Genomic DNA, 16,931 nt, shown 5'->3' on the forward strand with positions numbered 1-16,931 from the left:
TATTTATTTATTTTTAGGATCAGTGTGTTTGCTCCAAAGTCAGTTGCCTCAATGACAGAGAATAGTCTTTTATAGACCTAATAGTAAAATCGGTGCCACAGGAGGAATTAGAAACCCTTTCAAGTTCGGAGTGAACTAGGGTCAACTGTTCTAATACCCAGAATTGCTAGAATGTTTTATTAACATACCTCTAGGAACACAAATGGGCCTTGTATGCTAAGCTGTTCGTGATCCTTGATGCTAGTGTTGCCTGGAGAGCCACTAATTGCTGTGCATTTCTAGGTTGACAAGCTGATTGCTATATTTAAGTGACTTTGAAAAGTCTGTATGGATGTTGCAGATGACAGCTGCAGGAATCATGGACTGGTTTGTCTTAATTCTGGAAGGAGCTGCAAGTTACTTTGCAGTTAATCTGGTGCATTTATGATCGGAAAAGTGATGGTATATGGATGACTTGGTCTCATTCTTTTTTGTAGTGAGTCGCATTTGCTATCAAGGCCAAAATCCTTCGTTTCCTTACAATTTCACTGCTATGACAAAGCAGTGTGAACTCGTCAGTCTTATAAATGCTAATACAACTTCTTTGCTTTCCCTTTTTTTTTTTCCTCAAAGAGCTACATTTTTACTCTGACAGCAGCTGGCTAAGAACTTCTGAGATTTAGGCTTCTGCAAGTATAAATTAAAGGTCAGAATTTGGGGTTTAAAATCTCCACTTTTTTTTCTGCACCAAATTAGATGGTGAATGAGAAGATAAGCTTGAGTAGCTTACAGAATCAACTTTAGCGCTTTGTGCTTAAGGAACATCTGTTTTGGAAGTACAGATAGAATACAAAAGAAGTCCTACAAATGTCCTTGTCTCTTCCATAAAGTGAAAGGCTCTATTTCCCCCCATACTTCTGGATATACCAAATACATATTTATATTATTAAAGAGGTAGTACTGGAATGTATTAGTCATCTCAGAAGGTAATTTTGAGGCCAAAAGCTTTAATTTCAGCTTCTTAAAGGTATTTGATGTTTGAATCCCAAAATGGTACCTTAACAGTAAGCAACAAGTAATAAAATTCTTTTACTATATACATACTAAATTACCTACATATACTATATACATTCTAAATTAAATACTGCAGCTGTTAAAATATTTATCAAAGCCAAGCAGCAGACCTTAAAACCCCTTGCTGATTATGAAAGAGCTCTAAGCTTAGTGTCTTAGATTACAAAACACTATTTTTATGGCTTTTTCTTTAATTTGAGACCAACAAACCAGTACGTTAGCCTAGCATTTTCTGATTCTTTTTTAACAGTCCCATTTCAGCAATAAGAGTACAGGTATTCTGACAGCGTGTTTTTGGGGAAGAAGTTTTCAAAACATTTGTATAGTCTCTGGAGTCACTTATTGGGTGGAAGAGGGATTGATGGACAGTGCTACTGAGGAATATGGGTTAGACCTGGGAAGACAGAAATAAAAGGTCTTGCTCATACTAAATCACAACAGACTGCATGTCAACTGTCTTCTGCTTTTTTTTCCTCAGTTACACTTGTCTACTGGTACTTTACCATGTGTTACGCTTATGAGGGGAGGGGGGAGCACAAGTAGTTAGTCTTTAAAAAATTTTGATAACGTTCTTCATTCTTGTAAGATTTTAAATTGGTTTGGTTTTTCTCCTTTAAAATACAACTCGCCACTGAGTGGATTCTGGGCTTTTATGTACTCTCTTTTTCTCATGGAGCACAAACGGACCACTGTCTATTGCTTTAGCTTTCCCTGCCTTTCCCCTTCATTTGGATAAATCAGAGAATGAACAATATTTGGAAACTTTTCATTAGATTAAGTCTTAAATAGAAGTTGTCTTTGAAGATGAGTTGATGTGGCAGTATATAAAAGTTACAACTTCCTTTCAGAACTTCTGTCTAATTTTCGTTGGTGTAGATTTTATTTTTCTACAAAAGGCCATATCTTAAGCTAAACACAGTTGAAAATGCATAGTTTTTGGTAAGGGTAGTTTGACTGTTATCACGCTTGGCTTTAATAAAAGAAATAGAGTTAGTAAACGTGTAGAATATTTTTGTATTGAAATGCTGCTGTATTATAAACGCCTGTATTGTTATACCACTTACCTCTTCCTTGTGGTCTACCCTGACATGATATATTTGCTTGAATCCTCTTTTTTTTTTTTTTTTTTTGGAAGGTAACGGATACAACATACTGTGGCAACAGTGTCATATGCTTTATAATCCTCTTATTCTAATTCTGTTTCAGTCTTTTTTAAGAACTGTAATATTCATGGCATTCATAACATTCAGTATCACCTCCTCTTTTCATAACCCGGCTTTGTTATTTTTTGTGTTATCTGTGATACTTCAATACTCACTTCTACAGTGTCCCCCACCCCATCTCTCCCTGCCCCCCCCCCAGCAAGCGGTGTCAGTGGTTTTTCTGTGATCCTGCTGCTGTCTCTTCTTATCACATATACGGAGCGGGCTTCCATACAAAGCTTTCTATCCGCACAAATACCACCGTCATCAGCTGCTGTGCCTGCTTCTGTGCAGTCAAAATGGCTTTCATTGAAACAGAAAATCCATTCATTTCACCATTGTCTTGCCAGAAAAATGTTGTTCTGCAAGTCAGCCTCTGTCTGTAGAAGCTGTATGCTCAGATGAAAAATGTTGCTGCATCTTTGAATTGTAACTTCTTAATATTTTTAGTAACTTTGGTTCACAGGTAAAATGTTTGTTTCCTTCTGCTAATCCTTGTATTCCTTCCCCTTCCCTCTGACCCGATCCTAGAGCTGTCTTGTCAGATCCCGAGAGACCAAGAGGATGTTTTGGTCACTAAAACAGCTCAGTTCATGCTCTTCTACCAAATTCTGCTTCTCGTACTAACTGTCCCCTGTTTCTCCACCCTTGCTGCCACCTGCAAAGCCTGATGTGACTGTGATTAATGAAGCGGCTGAGGCTGGTGTAGATATAGATGAGGAGGATGATGCAGATGTTGAATTCACTCTCCCCTCTGACATTGAAGATGATTACGAGCCTGAGCTGCTGTTAATGCCAACCAATCAGCCTGTTAACCAGCCCATTCTGGCTGCTGCTCAGTCTCTACATCGGGAAGCAACCAAGTGGTCTAGTAAGGTACTCCTGAGTCTCCCCGGGGACTGATCCGTGTGCATCCAGCCATTTGGAACGCTGACACATTTGCATCACTCTTGATCCCTGCTGGGCCCCGCCATTCGGAATGGATAAGTGTGTCTGCACTTCATTTTAAGGACCGAGTGGCTTCACAAGTTTGCTAGATCTGTTTGTCAGTGCTGGACTGAAGCTTGATTTGGGTCACTTATTAATATTTAAAGGCTTCCTCTCCCTTTGCATCTGCCTGTTCTTCTTTGTTATGGCAGTTTTCAAATTGTAGCAGGGGTTGTCTTCCCTCCCCCTCCCTGTTCTTTTTTCCATTCATTTGGGCTGCCTGGGAAGCCATGGTTAATGGTTTCTTAATGACTTCCAGATACAGCAGAGTATACAGCATTCAAGAAGTCATTTAACGTGTCTATTGTGCTTTGCCTCCGTTGATGCCATCAATTAGAATACCTTCCAACAAGGAATGGCTTTGTATGGCAGTGTTTGTCGACGACGAGGACTGACTGACTGCTGGCTTGCACTTGGCTGTATTGCAAAATGCTGGTCTTGAGAGAATTCTTTGATGAAGAAGCTGCACTGAATGCTGTTAGCTGCTGAATTGAGATTGTGTTTTTTTCTGAAACCACTGGAAACCTAACATGAGGTTCAGACATTCACAAGTAGCCTGTCTCTTCTGTCTGAGCACAAGTGTTTGCAAGACTGGTCACTTTTTATAGCATGCTGCAAAAAATAAGGTTGGTGTCCCATAACAAACAAAGGTCAGGGGTGTGTGTATGTGTGTGTGTATGTTTACCTAGCTAGATATACTAAACTGTTGTAATAAAAAGGGCTTTTAAAATGTTCTTGTCCTTTTCAGATTCTGATGCTTGGATAACTTGTTAGAGGGCTTCGTAAATGACACTGGTCCTCATTTCTTGATCCTCCTACGTGAAAACACGGAAAAGCTTTGTGTTTTGTCATTTGCATCCTAACTGGTTATACTAGCAAACTGTTTAGCTATTAGGTCACGGTAACGAATAGTTCAGCTTTTTGTCACCTGTATCTGTAAAATATCTGGGATATCTTCTTGAATTTGCTAATAATGAGTCACGGAAGTATATGCAGAGGGACAGAGATTACATTTGCTAAGCTGGGTTCTTGCTATGTACTCTTTGCTCCGAACTTCATCCGTCATTAATTGTGGCATTTTGCTGGGGAAAGAGAGTGCTAATACTTAAACTCACTCTGCTAATATTTCATCCGCACAACAGGAATGCTTCATGGCACCAAATAGTTCACTAATGTCTGACAACTTTCTACAAAGGTGAATCTAAATATACTAACAGACTACTAATGACTGATCATCTAGGTCTGCTTTTTCTTGCACTAGGTTTCTCTCTGGAACAGCGTCTAAGAAATGGTTTTGCCTTGGTCATACTTAATTCACACGTTTCAGATATTTCTCAGAAGTATTTCTGTGACTATAATTTTGATGTACAAGAAATCTGGATTTTAATGTAAGACATATGACTAGATTATCTTTTGAACGGCCATGTTGTTCTCTCCTGGAAGCTTTACTTTAAAGGGAGAGATTTTGTCAAAATGGAAGACTTATTTTGAAGGAATAACTTTAAAAAAAAAAAAAAAAAAGAAAAGAAAAGGTAATAGTTGCATCTTATTTCCACATTACCTGTGACAAAAGTGTTGGATGTTACAGATTCTCTTCCATTTATCCTTTTCTCCATTTATCCAATCCTAGCAGTACAGCAGCATAGCCGATGCTTTAGCAACTTCAGTTTCAGATGCCACTGAAAATTTTATGCTCAACTGTTAAGACTACTCTGTTTAACTTAATTAGTGCTATTTGGTTTAACAAGCTATTTAGCACACTTTTTTTTAATTTAAAAAAAGCCTTCTTTGGGAAATCTGGAATTTCAAATGCTAATAACATGCTTTATCTTAAAATCTAGCAAGCAGAGCAGTAACTCTCATTCCATGGACAAACTAACACTTTTCTTTACCACTTCTCTTCCAGTTTTGAAGCGAACTTTTTTTTCCTGAGTGTTAGGAATTAAAATGTCAGGAACATATAATTTAGTACAGATCTTCCCTGTTCCTTGAAGAAACCTCTTCTGTGTTCACAAATGGTCCTTCTTGAAAGGGTCGCTACCCAAATGTAGACTGCTGTTCAGTCGTGACTTCTGTGAAGCTTCTGTCCTGGCATGAACACTAACTCGTGTTGTTCTCTTCAGGGTAATGACATCATTGCTGCTGCTAAACGAATGGCGCTTCTCATGGCAGAGATGTCGCGCCTGGTGAGAGGAGGTAGTGGAAACAAGCGTGCCCTTATTCAGTGTGCAAAGGATATTGCTAAGGCATCAGATGAAGTCACTCGACTGGCCAAAGAGGTGGCAAAGCAGTGCACTGACAAGCGCATCAGAACAAACCTGTTGCAGGTAATGAGTTAACTTGTAAATGCCTCAAATACTTTTTCTTTTGTTCCTCTCTGTGTGAGGGAGCCCAGGAGTCCGTATCTTTCCTTAGCTTGTAAAGTTTTGTGAAGTTCTCTGCCTGTTTTTAGATCCCATGGTCACACATATTCTGTAAAGTCAGGATTTGCTTACAGGTGAGTGGAAGATGCCAGTGCCCAAAGAGGTTTTGAGAAATACTGTGCTATGAACACTGGTCTGTCCAACCCTGCATTGCTTTGTGCTTCATCTCCTCGTTCTTTTCTACCAAAGAACAGTAGCGGAAACACAACACTCCTTACTTTTTCAGTCTCAGCCAAATACACATCCTCCCATTCCTAAACAAGCAGACCCTTGAGGCATGTCTGGAAAAAGGTTGGCTCTGTCCCAAAAATTCCCATAGCAAGGAAAGTAAGATTCAAGTTTCCTGCCAATACTTGTCAGAAAATCTCGAAGGTTATAAGATCCCCTCTATACTTCATCTAAGAGTAAAAGAAAATCAAAAGGTTTATCTGAAAAAACAATAGAGAAATGTATTGGTTCAGTTTGCAATGTGAAATGTTTTCTACCCCTTTTCCTTAGGTCTGTGAGCGAATCCCAACCATCAGTACACAACTCAAAATTCTTTCCACTGTCAAAGCTACCATGCTGGGCAGGACTAACATCAGCGATGAAGAGTCGGAACAGGTAAGAGGTGTAAAAATTGATGGTAGTATGGAATTGTTGATCCGTTTTATTGGGAAAATACAAGACATAATATCAGATGTGTTCCAGGAACTCAATGTGTGGAAGTTTACCTCAGCTGTTTAGTAAAGATAATTTTAGTATAGCACCTTGGTTTCTGGCTCAAGAGCTACAGTTTAATAGATGAACATCAATCCTTCCCAAGCCAAAGAGCTCAAATTTTTATATGACAAGTTAAAATTTTTATATGAACAAGTTGTGAATCTCCTTAACAGTAAAAAGCGAGAAAACGCAAGAACTTGCTTCTACAAATACAGCAGATTTGATGTTGGAGGAGTAGTAGCACCCTCTGGTGGATCATAGGGAAAATATTTATTATCCAACACTATACTTTTGCTCCGAAAACATATAGTGAGAAACGGGAAAGTCTTGTTGTGAGTCAGGGTAACGCTTGCTGGTTTCCAGAGGCTCGTTGTTTCATTAATTTTTTTCATAGTTTAAGTCAGTAGTCGACTGACTTAATGCTTGTGCTGGGGGTCCTCGTGCGGAACGGGTTTCCGCGCTATTGTCCTGACCGTGGTATTTACTAATACATTGGAAATTTTTCTTTTTTCTTGACAGGCAACTGAGATGTTGGTTCATAACGCCCAGAATCTCATGCAGTCTGTGAAGGAAACTGTGAGAGAAGCTGAAGCGGCATCCATTAAGATAAGAACAGATGCTGGATTCACACTTCGCTGGGTCAGAAAGACCCCATGGTATCAGTAAACACTTGCCACATAAGTATTGTTTTCTGTAACATAAAATGCCTTTTTTTGGAAACAGAAGAGATATATAAACAGCAAAAGGTGCTGTATACATGAGCTTAAGATTAGCTTATGCTAATGCCCCATTCTAAGGGTATGAATTATATGAGAATGCATTTCAAATGTCTTCAGAACACATTTGATATCAAACACCTCAAAATTGCTTCCATCAGTAGACAGTTCTTATCCTTTTTTTTTTCTTTTGAAGATTCTCTTCATGAATTCTGTACTCCCAGAAGCACACGTCATTTATGCGCTGTATATTCCAGTAGTTTCCATGTGATGATATAAAACATGGACCTCACTTTAAGCTTGTGTTGAGAGTCTAGGACACTATTGGTTACTTGGCAGTTTTTTAGGGACAATCATTGATACAGAAGCATTCAATTTTTCAACAGGATTTTATCTGGCTGTTCTTAAACCATGCAGAAATGATGGAAGGTGTGGGGTTTTTAATTAAAGGGGAGGAGCGGGGGGGCGTGTCAGGAGAATAGTTGTAAACCGATGATTAAATTTCCATGTCCAAAATGGTATTTTTCTGCTTTTGGTTTTTGCCTGGCAACAGTACTTTAACAAAAACTGGAGCTGTCTTTGTCACCCTGCAGGTAGGCATTCCACAACTCTTGTACTGTACTGAAGTGCTTTGCAGTGGGTGTTAGTGGCGTGCTGTTGACAGCTTGAGCCTTATGGCTGGAAGCCTTAAATCATGCAACTCTTTCCTTCTTGCCCAATTCAGTAATGTATTGAGCTGAAAAATCCCGGTTCTCTTACGCTAGCTGCGTGTCCAGGACCAGAAAATGCCACGTGCTGCTCTTTCCTTTTGAAAACCAAATGAGCACATGCGATTATTCTTTTTTTTCCTCTTCCTTCCATCTAATGTTATTCCAGCCACTCGAGGTGGAAATTAAGATACAGATACTCAATTAGAAAAGACCTTTTGCCTCACTGTCCTTGTTCCCAACAATGCATATGCTTTTTGAAACCCAGGCACAGCAGGGACGTGAAACCCTTTTCAGGTCGTCCAATGGCTACCAGAAAACGACAGTTCCTAATGCTAAATGTACCAGGATATTTTTACTGGTTTTGACATTTGGAATTTGGAGGCTCAAAATCTTTTTTTCAAGTTCTAGTAACAGTGAATTGAACGAAGTGTTACTGTACCTTAAAAAAACCCCAAAAAACCCAAAACCCAACAACAGACCCCCAGCAATAAAAACCCACAAATCCCCCCACTCTATTACTAAAATAGGCTCGGGATGATGCCTTCATATATATACATATATATGTATAAACACACACTAATTTAATTGCTCCATAGTCTCTTTTGGCATTTGACAGAAAGGAGAATTGTTGTTTTAGAACGAATCTCTGCACATTTGCAAGGAACACTGGCAGACTTCTGCCCAGATCAGCACTGACCTCATGATGCTCTCTTAATTTGCTGAAAATCGTTGCACGAGCAAACCACCTTTAATCGAAGTGCCCTTGTGGAGAACTGCTCAGTCTTAACAGCTCGAAGAGACAGGCAGTAGAGTCAGCTGTCCTTTACCTCTCTGCCACAGTTATTCTACAGTTGGACTTTCTCCCCTCCACCCCCTCTTCATTGCACTGTTATCTAAAAAGGGAAGTTAAACTCATTATGATACATCTGCCTCAGACTGATCTTAGCAAGAGAAAGCACGCGTCCGTCTTTAATTCACTCCCTGCGTCTGCGTATTGTGAAATACGTGGTACTTCGGGTTTTTCCTTAGTATTCTCTTCCCGCAATTACCTGCACCAGGAAGAGGAAGGAAGAGGTGCCAGAGCCTTAACCTGAATGTCTTGCGTTTGGTTGGTTTATACCAGATCTTTAACATAATTGTAATGTAGTAATTTCTATTTAATAGTAAATAACACTGAATAGGTAGGGGTTATTTTTAAGGGATTTTCTAAATAGTCTGCCTGTATTACTTTTCAAGGCTCCTCACATTTCCTCCCCCCAATTCAGGCTTCTCTGTGAGATTTTTATTTTTATTTTTTTTAGCATCACTGTTTAGTTGCTTGACTGATATTAATGCAATATTACTAATGCCTTTAATACATAATTGTTTATGCCAAAGATCACTTTTTGTTTATTGAGGAATGTTTGCAGGAAAGTTATGAATCATGGTTGCCTTTGATATTCTTCCAGAACGTTTGCTCTAAGCTCTTGAGCTGTTTTGTGGAAGCTAAGATACTTGTGCAGCTTATGCAGTTGCTGCTCTTTTGAACACTAGTGGTCTTCAGACCTGAAATGCAGCAAAAAATTTGAAAAAGACCATGAATGTCACTTAGAAATGTTTTACCACTATAAAACTTTGTTTATAAACCAAAATGTATTGTATAGTCTAATGTTTTCAACCTTTCTTTGGTTCTGTTAAAACAATAAAAATGCATTTGTACAAATGGGAGTTTGTGAGTATTCATGCTAAGGGAGCAGTGGGTAACACCGCAAGGACAAGAGCAAAAAGCTGAAGCAGCAGAAATACTAAAGCTGAAGATCAGTGGCTTCTGCATATTCTGAACAGAAAAAAGTGCAAAGTTCCTCAAACATGAGGAGATTAAAACAGGTTGTTTCTGTCTTTTTGTGCCTGTAAAACTAGTCATTAAAGATCTTACTGGAGGCTGTGATCCAGTGGGAGAAAAGGGTGTTTTCCTGAGGCCCGATGGTCATCTGTTCTTGTAGCACTGAACGGGGTTCTAAAAACTTGAAATGGGATTTGCCTGATCCTGTCAATAAGGGAAGAACGGCTGCTCTGGCCAACACCTCATAAATCTCAATTGTACTTCACAAATTGAATGCGAGGGCAATTGGCATGGAATCACTGTCCACTTTCCTTCACGGTAAAATCCTCTTATAAACACTTTTTTTTGCTAAAAATTTTGACCAGCACACGTGACGTTCTGACTTCGTGGAACCAACATTTATTGGTGCTGTAGGACCGAACGTAGTCTCACAGTGCTGGAAGGCATCTTGGATTTAGTAACAATAGGTAAAATTCAGATTTCATACTGTTCACACAGTTGTCTCCTATGTGAGAGAAGATGAGAACCTGAGAGACAGTCTCCTTTGCCAGCACTGCCAGAGCCGCACACCTGAGAAGGGGAGATCAAAAGCTGGCAGTACCAATTCCTCAATAATGACATCCTCTGATTTCTTAAGCTGTGCTATTCATGCAGGTGCCAGTGCAATTTTTTTAAAAAGGGGAGAATATGAGCACAGTCCCTGCTGCTGCAGGTTCTGCAGTTGAGTTTCCTGTGTTTGGAGAAACAGCGGGAGCCAGCACACCCACAGCAAAAAGGGGGAAGCTTCACGCAACAAAAACATTTCCCCGATGAAAAGCATCCTCATGCACAGGGTGGTTCCTACCAGGTGAGTGTCATTCTTGTTGATGGTGACTTGTGGTGGTGTGCTGTGAAGTACGGACCAAAGCTTTTCTGGAGGCAGCAGCTTTGTGCTGCTCCCCTGGATGCCCAAGTTCCAGAAGGTCGGTGCGGGCTGTTCTGTGACGTGCTGAAGGGGAGGGCTGCCATTAAGGCGAGCCAGTTTTGATATTGCATGATGTTCTCCATCGGTAGCGGGGTCAGTTCTGAAAGGAGATCTGGCGGCGTTTCCAGGCTGCTGATGCAGAGAGCAGCTCTACCTACTCAGACTTAAGCTTGGGACGTCACCAGTTACATCTGAAGACAAGACTTCTAGTGAAAGTACTGTTAACTGGAGGATGGCATTTACTGGAACGTGGAGCGGAACTGGGGGATGAGTAATGAATTGGTGGATGTTTCTGCAGTTGAACACATAGACTAGATGGTTGGTAGCTTTTACTAGCCAGTGTCGTGCCTAGGCTTTCTTACAGGTGCTGACTCTTTAAAGTGCTGGTTTAGCTACGTTGATCTGGAATTTCAGAAACTGAAAATGGTTGTCTGTGGCCCAAGCTTACCCGAGTGGTATTAGCAAAGTTACCAATAGAGAATATGTGCTCATTTCTTTACTTTCTGGCTTGCTGCCAGAGTTCAGGTGGGTTCCCCCTCCTTTTTTTCAGACTAGATCATTTTTTGTCCCAAAACTTGACATTTTGACTACCATATGACTTTAGTTCCTATTCTTCACCTGAAGCAAAGTTAGCGCCTATTCATCAATTTGTAAGCCCAACGAATCGGGGAACAAATATTCTGCAGCATCCCACCCTTCCTTACCTGACCTTGGGTTTCTCAGCCTGCCAAGTACTGACCAAATGTACGGTTCGAAACCTGAGGTGTACTGCGGAGCACATATTGCTTTACAGAGATAACAATTTTATGCTGGTGTATAAGGAGAAGTTTAGTCAGCTTTGCATCATCACTATTGTGTCTTTGAAATGTCATAATCTAAACATTAATTGTCCTCCACTTAAAAATAAAAAAAATATGAAGGGTGCTTACCTGCCATGCTCCCAAATGCCCTCTCTAAAATTTAAATAGCTGCACAGTGATAGGGTTCAGTAAAGATGTTGCAAAAAGTCATTGCTGAATTGTTTATCAGATGTCTCGGCCTAGGAGCATCATGACTCGTTTACAATAGCAAACATTTCACAAGAGAAGATATATTTGCAGTAGAGTTCCCTTTATTTCGTAACATTAAAGCACACAACCATTAAATACACTTGACACTTCTATTGTGCTATCTAAAAAGCTACGCTCCAATGTACACATGGCACAAATCTGGTGGCATCCACTTGGAACAAGTGGAACATCTAAATCAAAGCAAAGGCTTCACATAAAAAATAGATCTTACTCTCTGCAACTGTATTCTTAAAAAAAATGAGGATGATGAGATTGAATGGAAAGAAAGTGGATTACTGAAGCAACAATCACCTCCCAGATTTAATGCAGAATGTTATTTTTATCAGCTCATCTGCAGATGGCACAAATGAAAGCTGATTAAGGCAAATGCTTCTTAAGAAAGGCGATTTCTTGTAAACAACAAGTTTTTTTTTTTTTTTTCTTCGTCTGAAGCTCTTTCTCAGGAGTGACACTTGCTGTGTCCCAGGCCCCTGTGGGAGCCCTGCCCCTCTCCCCGCTGCCTTCTGTTTCTGAAGGGATGACATGATGCTTTGTGGGGTGCCAGCGTGCAGCTGGCTGCGAGAACAGCTGAGCTTTCTCTGCAGACGGCTGCAGCAGCGAAATGTGCCACCACAAGACTTCCAATGGCCTGTCCGGCCTTGGCGTGCTTGGCCTCTGGGCTTTGGTATCTGCCTGGCAGTGTAGCGTTTGCGACATTTTCTGGATCGCCTATATCAAACTATTCACCGGCACAACAATTCAGTAAAAAAAGAGTGAAGGTGTATTAGGAAAAAAAGTACCTTATTAAGAAAAACTAAGCTATGCTTTCATTTTAAGAGCTGCTGTGCACAAATGCTTTGATCCCAAACTAATCAGTGTCTATTAATTAATTAATTGGCACCTAATTAATAGCAACGTAAGTCACTAAGCAGTCAAGTTTGTTGTGGGTTTTTTTAAGGGGAATTTCCTCTTGGAAGTAGAGCATCTTCTCATGTCCTGACTTGGAATTTTCCTGCTTTTGTAATGTATTTGACGCCTTTAAAAGGCTTGTATTTTTCCCCATACATGTCTAGGCGATTCACTTTCAGTCCTGAAAAAGACAAAAACGAGTACAAAGTTAAAAGCAGAATGCGAGACATCACGTCAATGTGTTTAAAAGTCCTGTTTTCTTGAAGCATGTTAAGATGGGTTAGGAAGCTAATTGTCCTTCCTTTCACAAGTTCACCCCGTTTGAAACAGCAGAACGGACCATTCTGGTCACTGACTCGTAGCTGCCCTGGGAGGGCAACAACTTGTTTCTCTTCTACTCAGTGAGCCAAACATCCTCCTTCCAAGGGACGCGCTATTGAACAAACGGGTCTGTCTGCCGCAGCTCCCGGACACTGCGCGTGTTTCCAATAGTGTAGATGAAGCAAAGGCCAAGTTTTAGAATTCTTTTCACTCTAAAATCAGGACCAGCAATCCCCCGGCTATTAACTGAGGAATGGCAGTAGCTATGAATTACCCGACAGTTCCAGGTTGTCCTCTGCCTTCTCACAGGTGTAGCACCTTTGGCATCCAGCCATTGGAGCCACTAGATTTGAACTAGTGGATTGCAAGTTTTAAAAGGAAACTGCAGGATTATGTTCTTATACAAGGACTAACCACTATTTACTCAGCAAAGTGGTCTAGGAAGCAAAAGGACCATAGCCTGGTACCTACCTAGAAAGATGCTACATGTTCTACCACAGATTGTCCTCTCCTGTCTTCACTCATCCTCCTTCCATCCACATGGGAGGCTGTACTCTGTTAGGGTCTTCTCCCTGCCACGCTTGCTTACGGAAGCATTTTACACATGGACAACTCGCATGACTTATGTGTGTGCAGACGAGGCCTTATTTGTTTTAAATTTACTTCTGCACTTGCCCTATAGACTTCATTCTGATTTTTACTTGCATATTTTTTGAAGGTGAAGAACTAAGCACCTCCATTAGGAAAGAATAAGAGGGCATTCTTTAAAATTAGTGGAGTTTTTTGACCACTGGAAAGGGCTTTAGTGGTGCGAGGCAAGAGTAGCATGCTAAGTCATCATCCATCACTCTTCACTAAAAGGATAAATTTGCATGTTTTATGCACAAGTCAACAAAGAAAAACCCATTCTTCTGTACCCTACTTACAGTCTTTCTTGAGCAAAACGATTGGGAATTCACAATTCCCAGCAAGGGTGACTGTCAGGGTTGAGTAAACCAGACTTTACCTTATTGGACCAAGCTGACTTCAGATCAGCATCTCCAATTAAAAGATTAACAGTTTCCCACTTAGTTTCCTACCGCCACTCATTGCGTCAGTGCCAATTTCACGTAACGCCCACCCACTCACCTGAAATTGCAAGCTGTTGTATCTTAAACTGGATGTTTAAACTTGGATTCTCCTCTGGCTTGGGGGCTCCAGACTGCAGGTTCACTATGCCCTTCAGGTTTGGGAGCTTTTGAGGAGTAATTTTGCCAACGTCCCACGTTAACACCTTGTCAGGAAAGAGAACAGTGGCAGTAGCTTTCTAGGAAACAACCTATGAGGTCGAGTTCACGCCAAGCTTTCAGTTCGCAGGCTGGGTACAGAAAGTCGCTGGTAGCCCTGAGAATTATCCCACGGGCTGCGAGAGGGTATTGTTAGGGCTCCTGCAGGTATGGTGACTTTTCTGTCCCAGCATTTCTTTTGCCCTGTCAGTGCTCCTTAGTTGGTCTGTGCGCTTAATGCAACTTGTTCCCTTAGTAATGGTGATTGGTCCTGTTGTCAGATGGGGTCGGCTAGGTCCGTGAAGCAAGGAGAGTAATCAGCACAAAGGTCGCAGGAACTTAAACATAAGAATGAGGAGGACAGGAGCAAGGCACGTGGCAAAAGCAGATGTTGACGCTAGAGTAACTTTCCTAAGGGTTACTTGTTTCCTCTTGATTCTTACACTTTCAAGAAGGTACATGGAACAAAGTTGGCCCTTTACTCGCCAACAAGAGGTGATTTTTTTTTTGTTCTTATCATAAACTGAAAATTGTTGATAAATAAAGAAAACAAACTCGGTTCTCCCTAATTGTACAAACTTTTGCAGTTACAATCCACCTAGTTATCCCAATTCTTTATAAAAACACAATATAATTTATTTCTGCAGAGAGGAAAGGAGACTTCAAGTGTTTTTGTCGGTGTTCTTGTTTTTAAAAGATCAAGGTCAGTTCTTTTTGAAATAAAATGTTACTTGGAGAGCTTTCACTTCCAATTCAAATCAATTGCTGACTGAGATATTCCAAGGGCAGCAGAAAGCTCAGAGCAGGGTGTTAGAGCCAGCAGAATGGTTTGGCTCAGACAGCCTTTTAGCAAAATGGTTCCTGGGTACTGAAAATCTTCAGGAGCTTTAGGAAATATACAGTTTTTCAGACCCTTTGTTTTCTTTCCTGTGTGTCTTCAGGCAGATTGGAAGAGTTTTTATTTTCTCATCACCTGCTCCCTGTTTTTCTCGCTGTTTTCAAGTCTACTGCATTTCTCCAGGTAAGTATGTTTTCAAGAACATAGATTACAAAATATACCATAGCTGAAACCACCAGCAAAATACTGCTGCATCCGGTAAAGAAAAATAGTAGTGGGTGAAGGAGTAGGGGAAAAGACAGGAAGGAAAGGTAGAGGGGAAGGGAAGGGAAAGGAGACTGATAAAACCAGAAATCACAACTGGTGCATATCTAAGTTTGAAAAAGTAAGTTTTAAAGACAAGATATTAATTCCTAAGCATATGCTGAAGGGAAAGTTTTCTGCTAAGTGTGGAACACTGCTCCAGTGCTCTGCAGTATGTATGACTTGTTCTAATGTCGTCTTAGATATTTAAATAAATAAAAACTTAAGACTTACTTTGGTAACTGGGTCAAATGTATAGCTGCCTTGTGTAGCAGTGAGGTTCATGTTAAGTACAGCCTTTGGCATGTGAACTGTCATGACAACTCCTTCTACTGTTTTCCCCATATTCTGTTTTGGTCCAATTGTAACATCAAATCTTCCGGAAGAACTATTTTCCTTAAAACTGATCATGTGTTTCACATATACAGGAATTGCCACCAAGCTGAAAAGAGAAGACAGTAGCTGAATGCATCCTGGCTACTTCTCTGCTCAAGAAAATAAGGCTCTGTTTCATAAATAGTTCTTGTGTTTCTGGTAGGTATTCAAGCTAGAACCAGTTTGTTTCAAAAGCGAAAAGTGATACTCAGCTCTTCAACATCGTTGCTGAAGTGATTTTATTAGCAGACAAACACAGGAAAGAAAGATTTTCTTAAAAATCACTTGTCCTAATTGCTTTCCATCCATCTGTTTTGTTTTGTTTGTTTTTTGGTTTTTTTTAAGTAATCTCACTGAGCCAATTCTCAGAACAGCCACCAGTCAAATCAGACTTAGTTTGCAAATATCTACAGTTTAGTTTTTTTTGCTTTATTCTTTGTATGAAGATCAGAGCCCTCTATGTTCACAGAGTCTTAACCACAAAGCATCTAGCAGCAACAATGACAGCCAGGAATGAATAGCCCTGTATTACTGTCATGTGTGCTTTATCCCACCGAAAAATGATTGCCGAATATCAGCAGCTCACTGAAAACCTGTTTTCTTGTTTTAGTGGGGACAGAGCAACAGATGAGACAAAGCCTGAGAACGTGCATTTTCGCAACAATGCAAAGTCCACCCATAACAAGGAGAAATCTGTTGTTACTCTGATGGAAAGTGGTAGATGGTATATCTGAAGCATCGGTATGTCTAAACGGAAACGTACTTCTGTGAACTGACACGGTAGGAGATCAATCTGAAATTCCCATCGGGAGGAATAAACGAAAGGACTCTCTCAGACTCCCAGCGTTTGAACCGAATACATGGATGGAAGCTCACATCATCCAGCAGCCGTGGGTTCTGTAAGTAGTGGCAAAGTGGTAAGTGGAATCTCATCAAGTATCAGCGGTTTGAACTAGCTACTGAACTCTACGCAATTCCGATTTCTTAGACTCTAAGTATCATCCCTAGCCATTATCTGAGACACGTTACTGAGCTAGATGGATTTCTGGTCTGACCTGGTACAGCTTTTCCTGTGAGCGTATTTTTAGGTACAGACAAAAGCCATTCCAACTACTGAGCAATGCAGCAACTTCTACAATACAACGCAAAACTCATTATTTTTCCTATATGTAACACATGAAGTAGTGACTGCGCTCTTAAAATTGTTTAACTCTGATCATTAAGAAAAATAAATCCTGAGCAACTAAAATTCCCAAATACATGCTAAATTTACCATGAAAGAAAGAGAAAGG

The 16,931-nt window shown here is 40.4% G+C and overlaps 2 protein-coding genes across 2 annotated transcripts in view; one reads left to right on the top strand and one right to left on the bottom strand.

The window, feature by feature from the left end:
- VCL (vinculin) overlaps nt 1-7,627 on the top strand; it is a 42,938-nt gene extending 35,311 nt beyond the window's left edge. Inside the window, exons 19-21 of the mRNA XM_009888840.1 lie at nt 5,366-5,569; nt 6,164-6,268; nt 6,887-7,627. Of these exons, the coding sequence (XP_009887142.1) occupies nt 5,366-5,569; nt 6,164-6,268; nt 6,887-7,033 (456 nt within the window). The 3' untranslated portion in view covers nt 7,034-7,627. The remainder of the gene's footprint in view (nt 1-5,365; nt 5,570-6,163; nt 6,269-6,886) is intronic.
- Nucleotides 7,628-12,334: 4,707 nt separating this feature from the next.
- Nucleotides 12,335-16,931, bottom strand: part of AP3M1 (adaptor-related protein complex 3, mu 1 subunit) — a 10,158-nt gene continuing 5,561 nt past the window's right edge. Inside the window, exons 4-8 of the mRNA XM_009888842.1 lie at nt 16,913-16,930; nt 16,403-16,536; nt 15,499-15,706; nt 13,987-14,131; nt 12,335-12,718 (exon numbers count right to left, since the gene is read on the bottom strand). Of these exons, the coding sequence (XP_009887144.1) occupies nt 12,618-12,718; nt 13,987-14,131; nt 15,499-15,706; nt 16,403-16,536; nt 16,913-16,930 (606 nt within the window). The 3' untranslated portion in view covers nt 12,335-12,617. The remainder of the gene's footprint in view (nt 12,719-13,986; nt 14,132-15,498; nt 15,707-16,402; nt 16,537-16,912; nt 16,931) is intronic.

The sequence above is a fragment of the Charadrius vociferus genome, unplaced genomic scaffold (assembly GCF_000708025.1).
Source record: "Charadrius vociferus isolate BGI_N301 unplaced genomic scaffold, ASM70802v2 scaffold436, whole genome shotgun sequence".
In the NCBI taxonomy this organism is placed as follows: Eukaryota; Metazoa; Chordata; class Aves; order Charadriiformes; family Charadriidae; genus Charadrius; species Charadrius vociferus.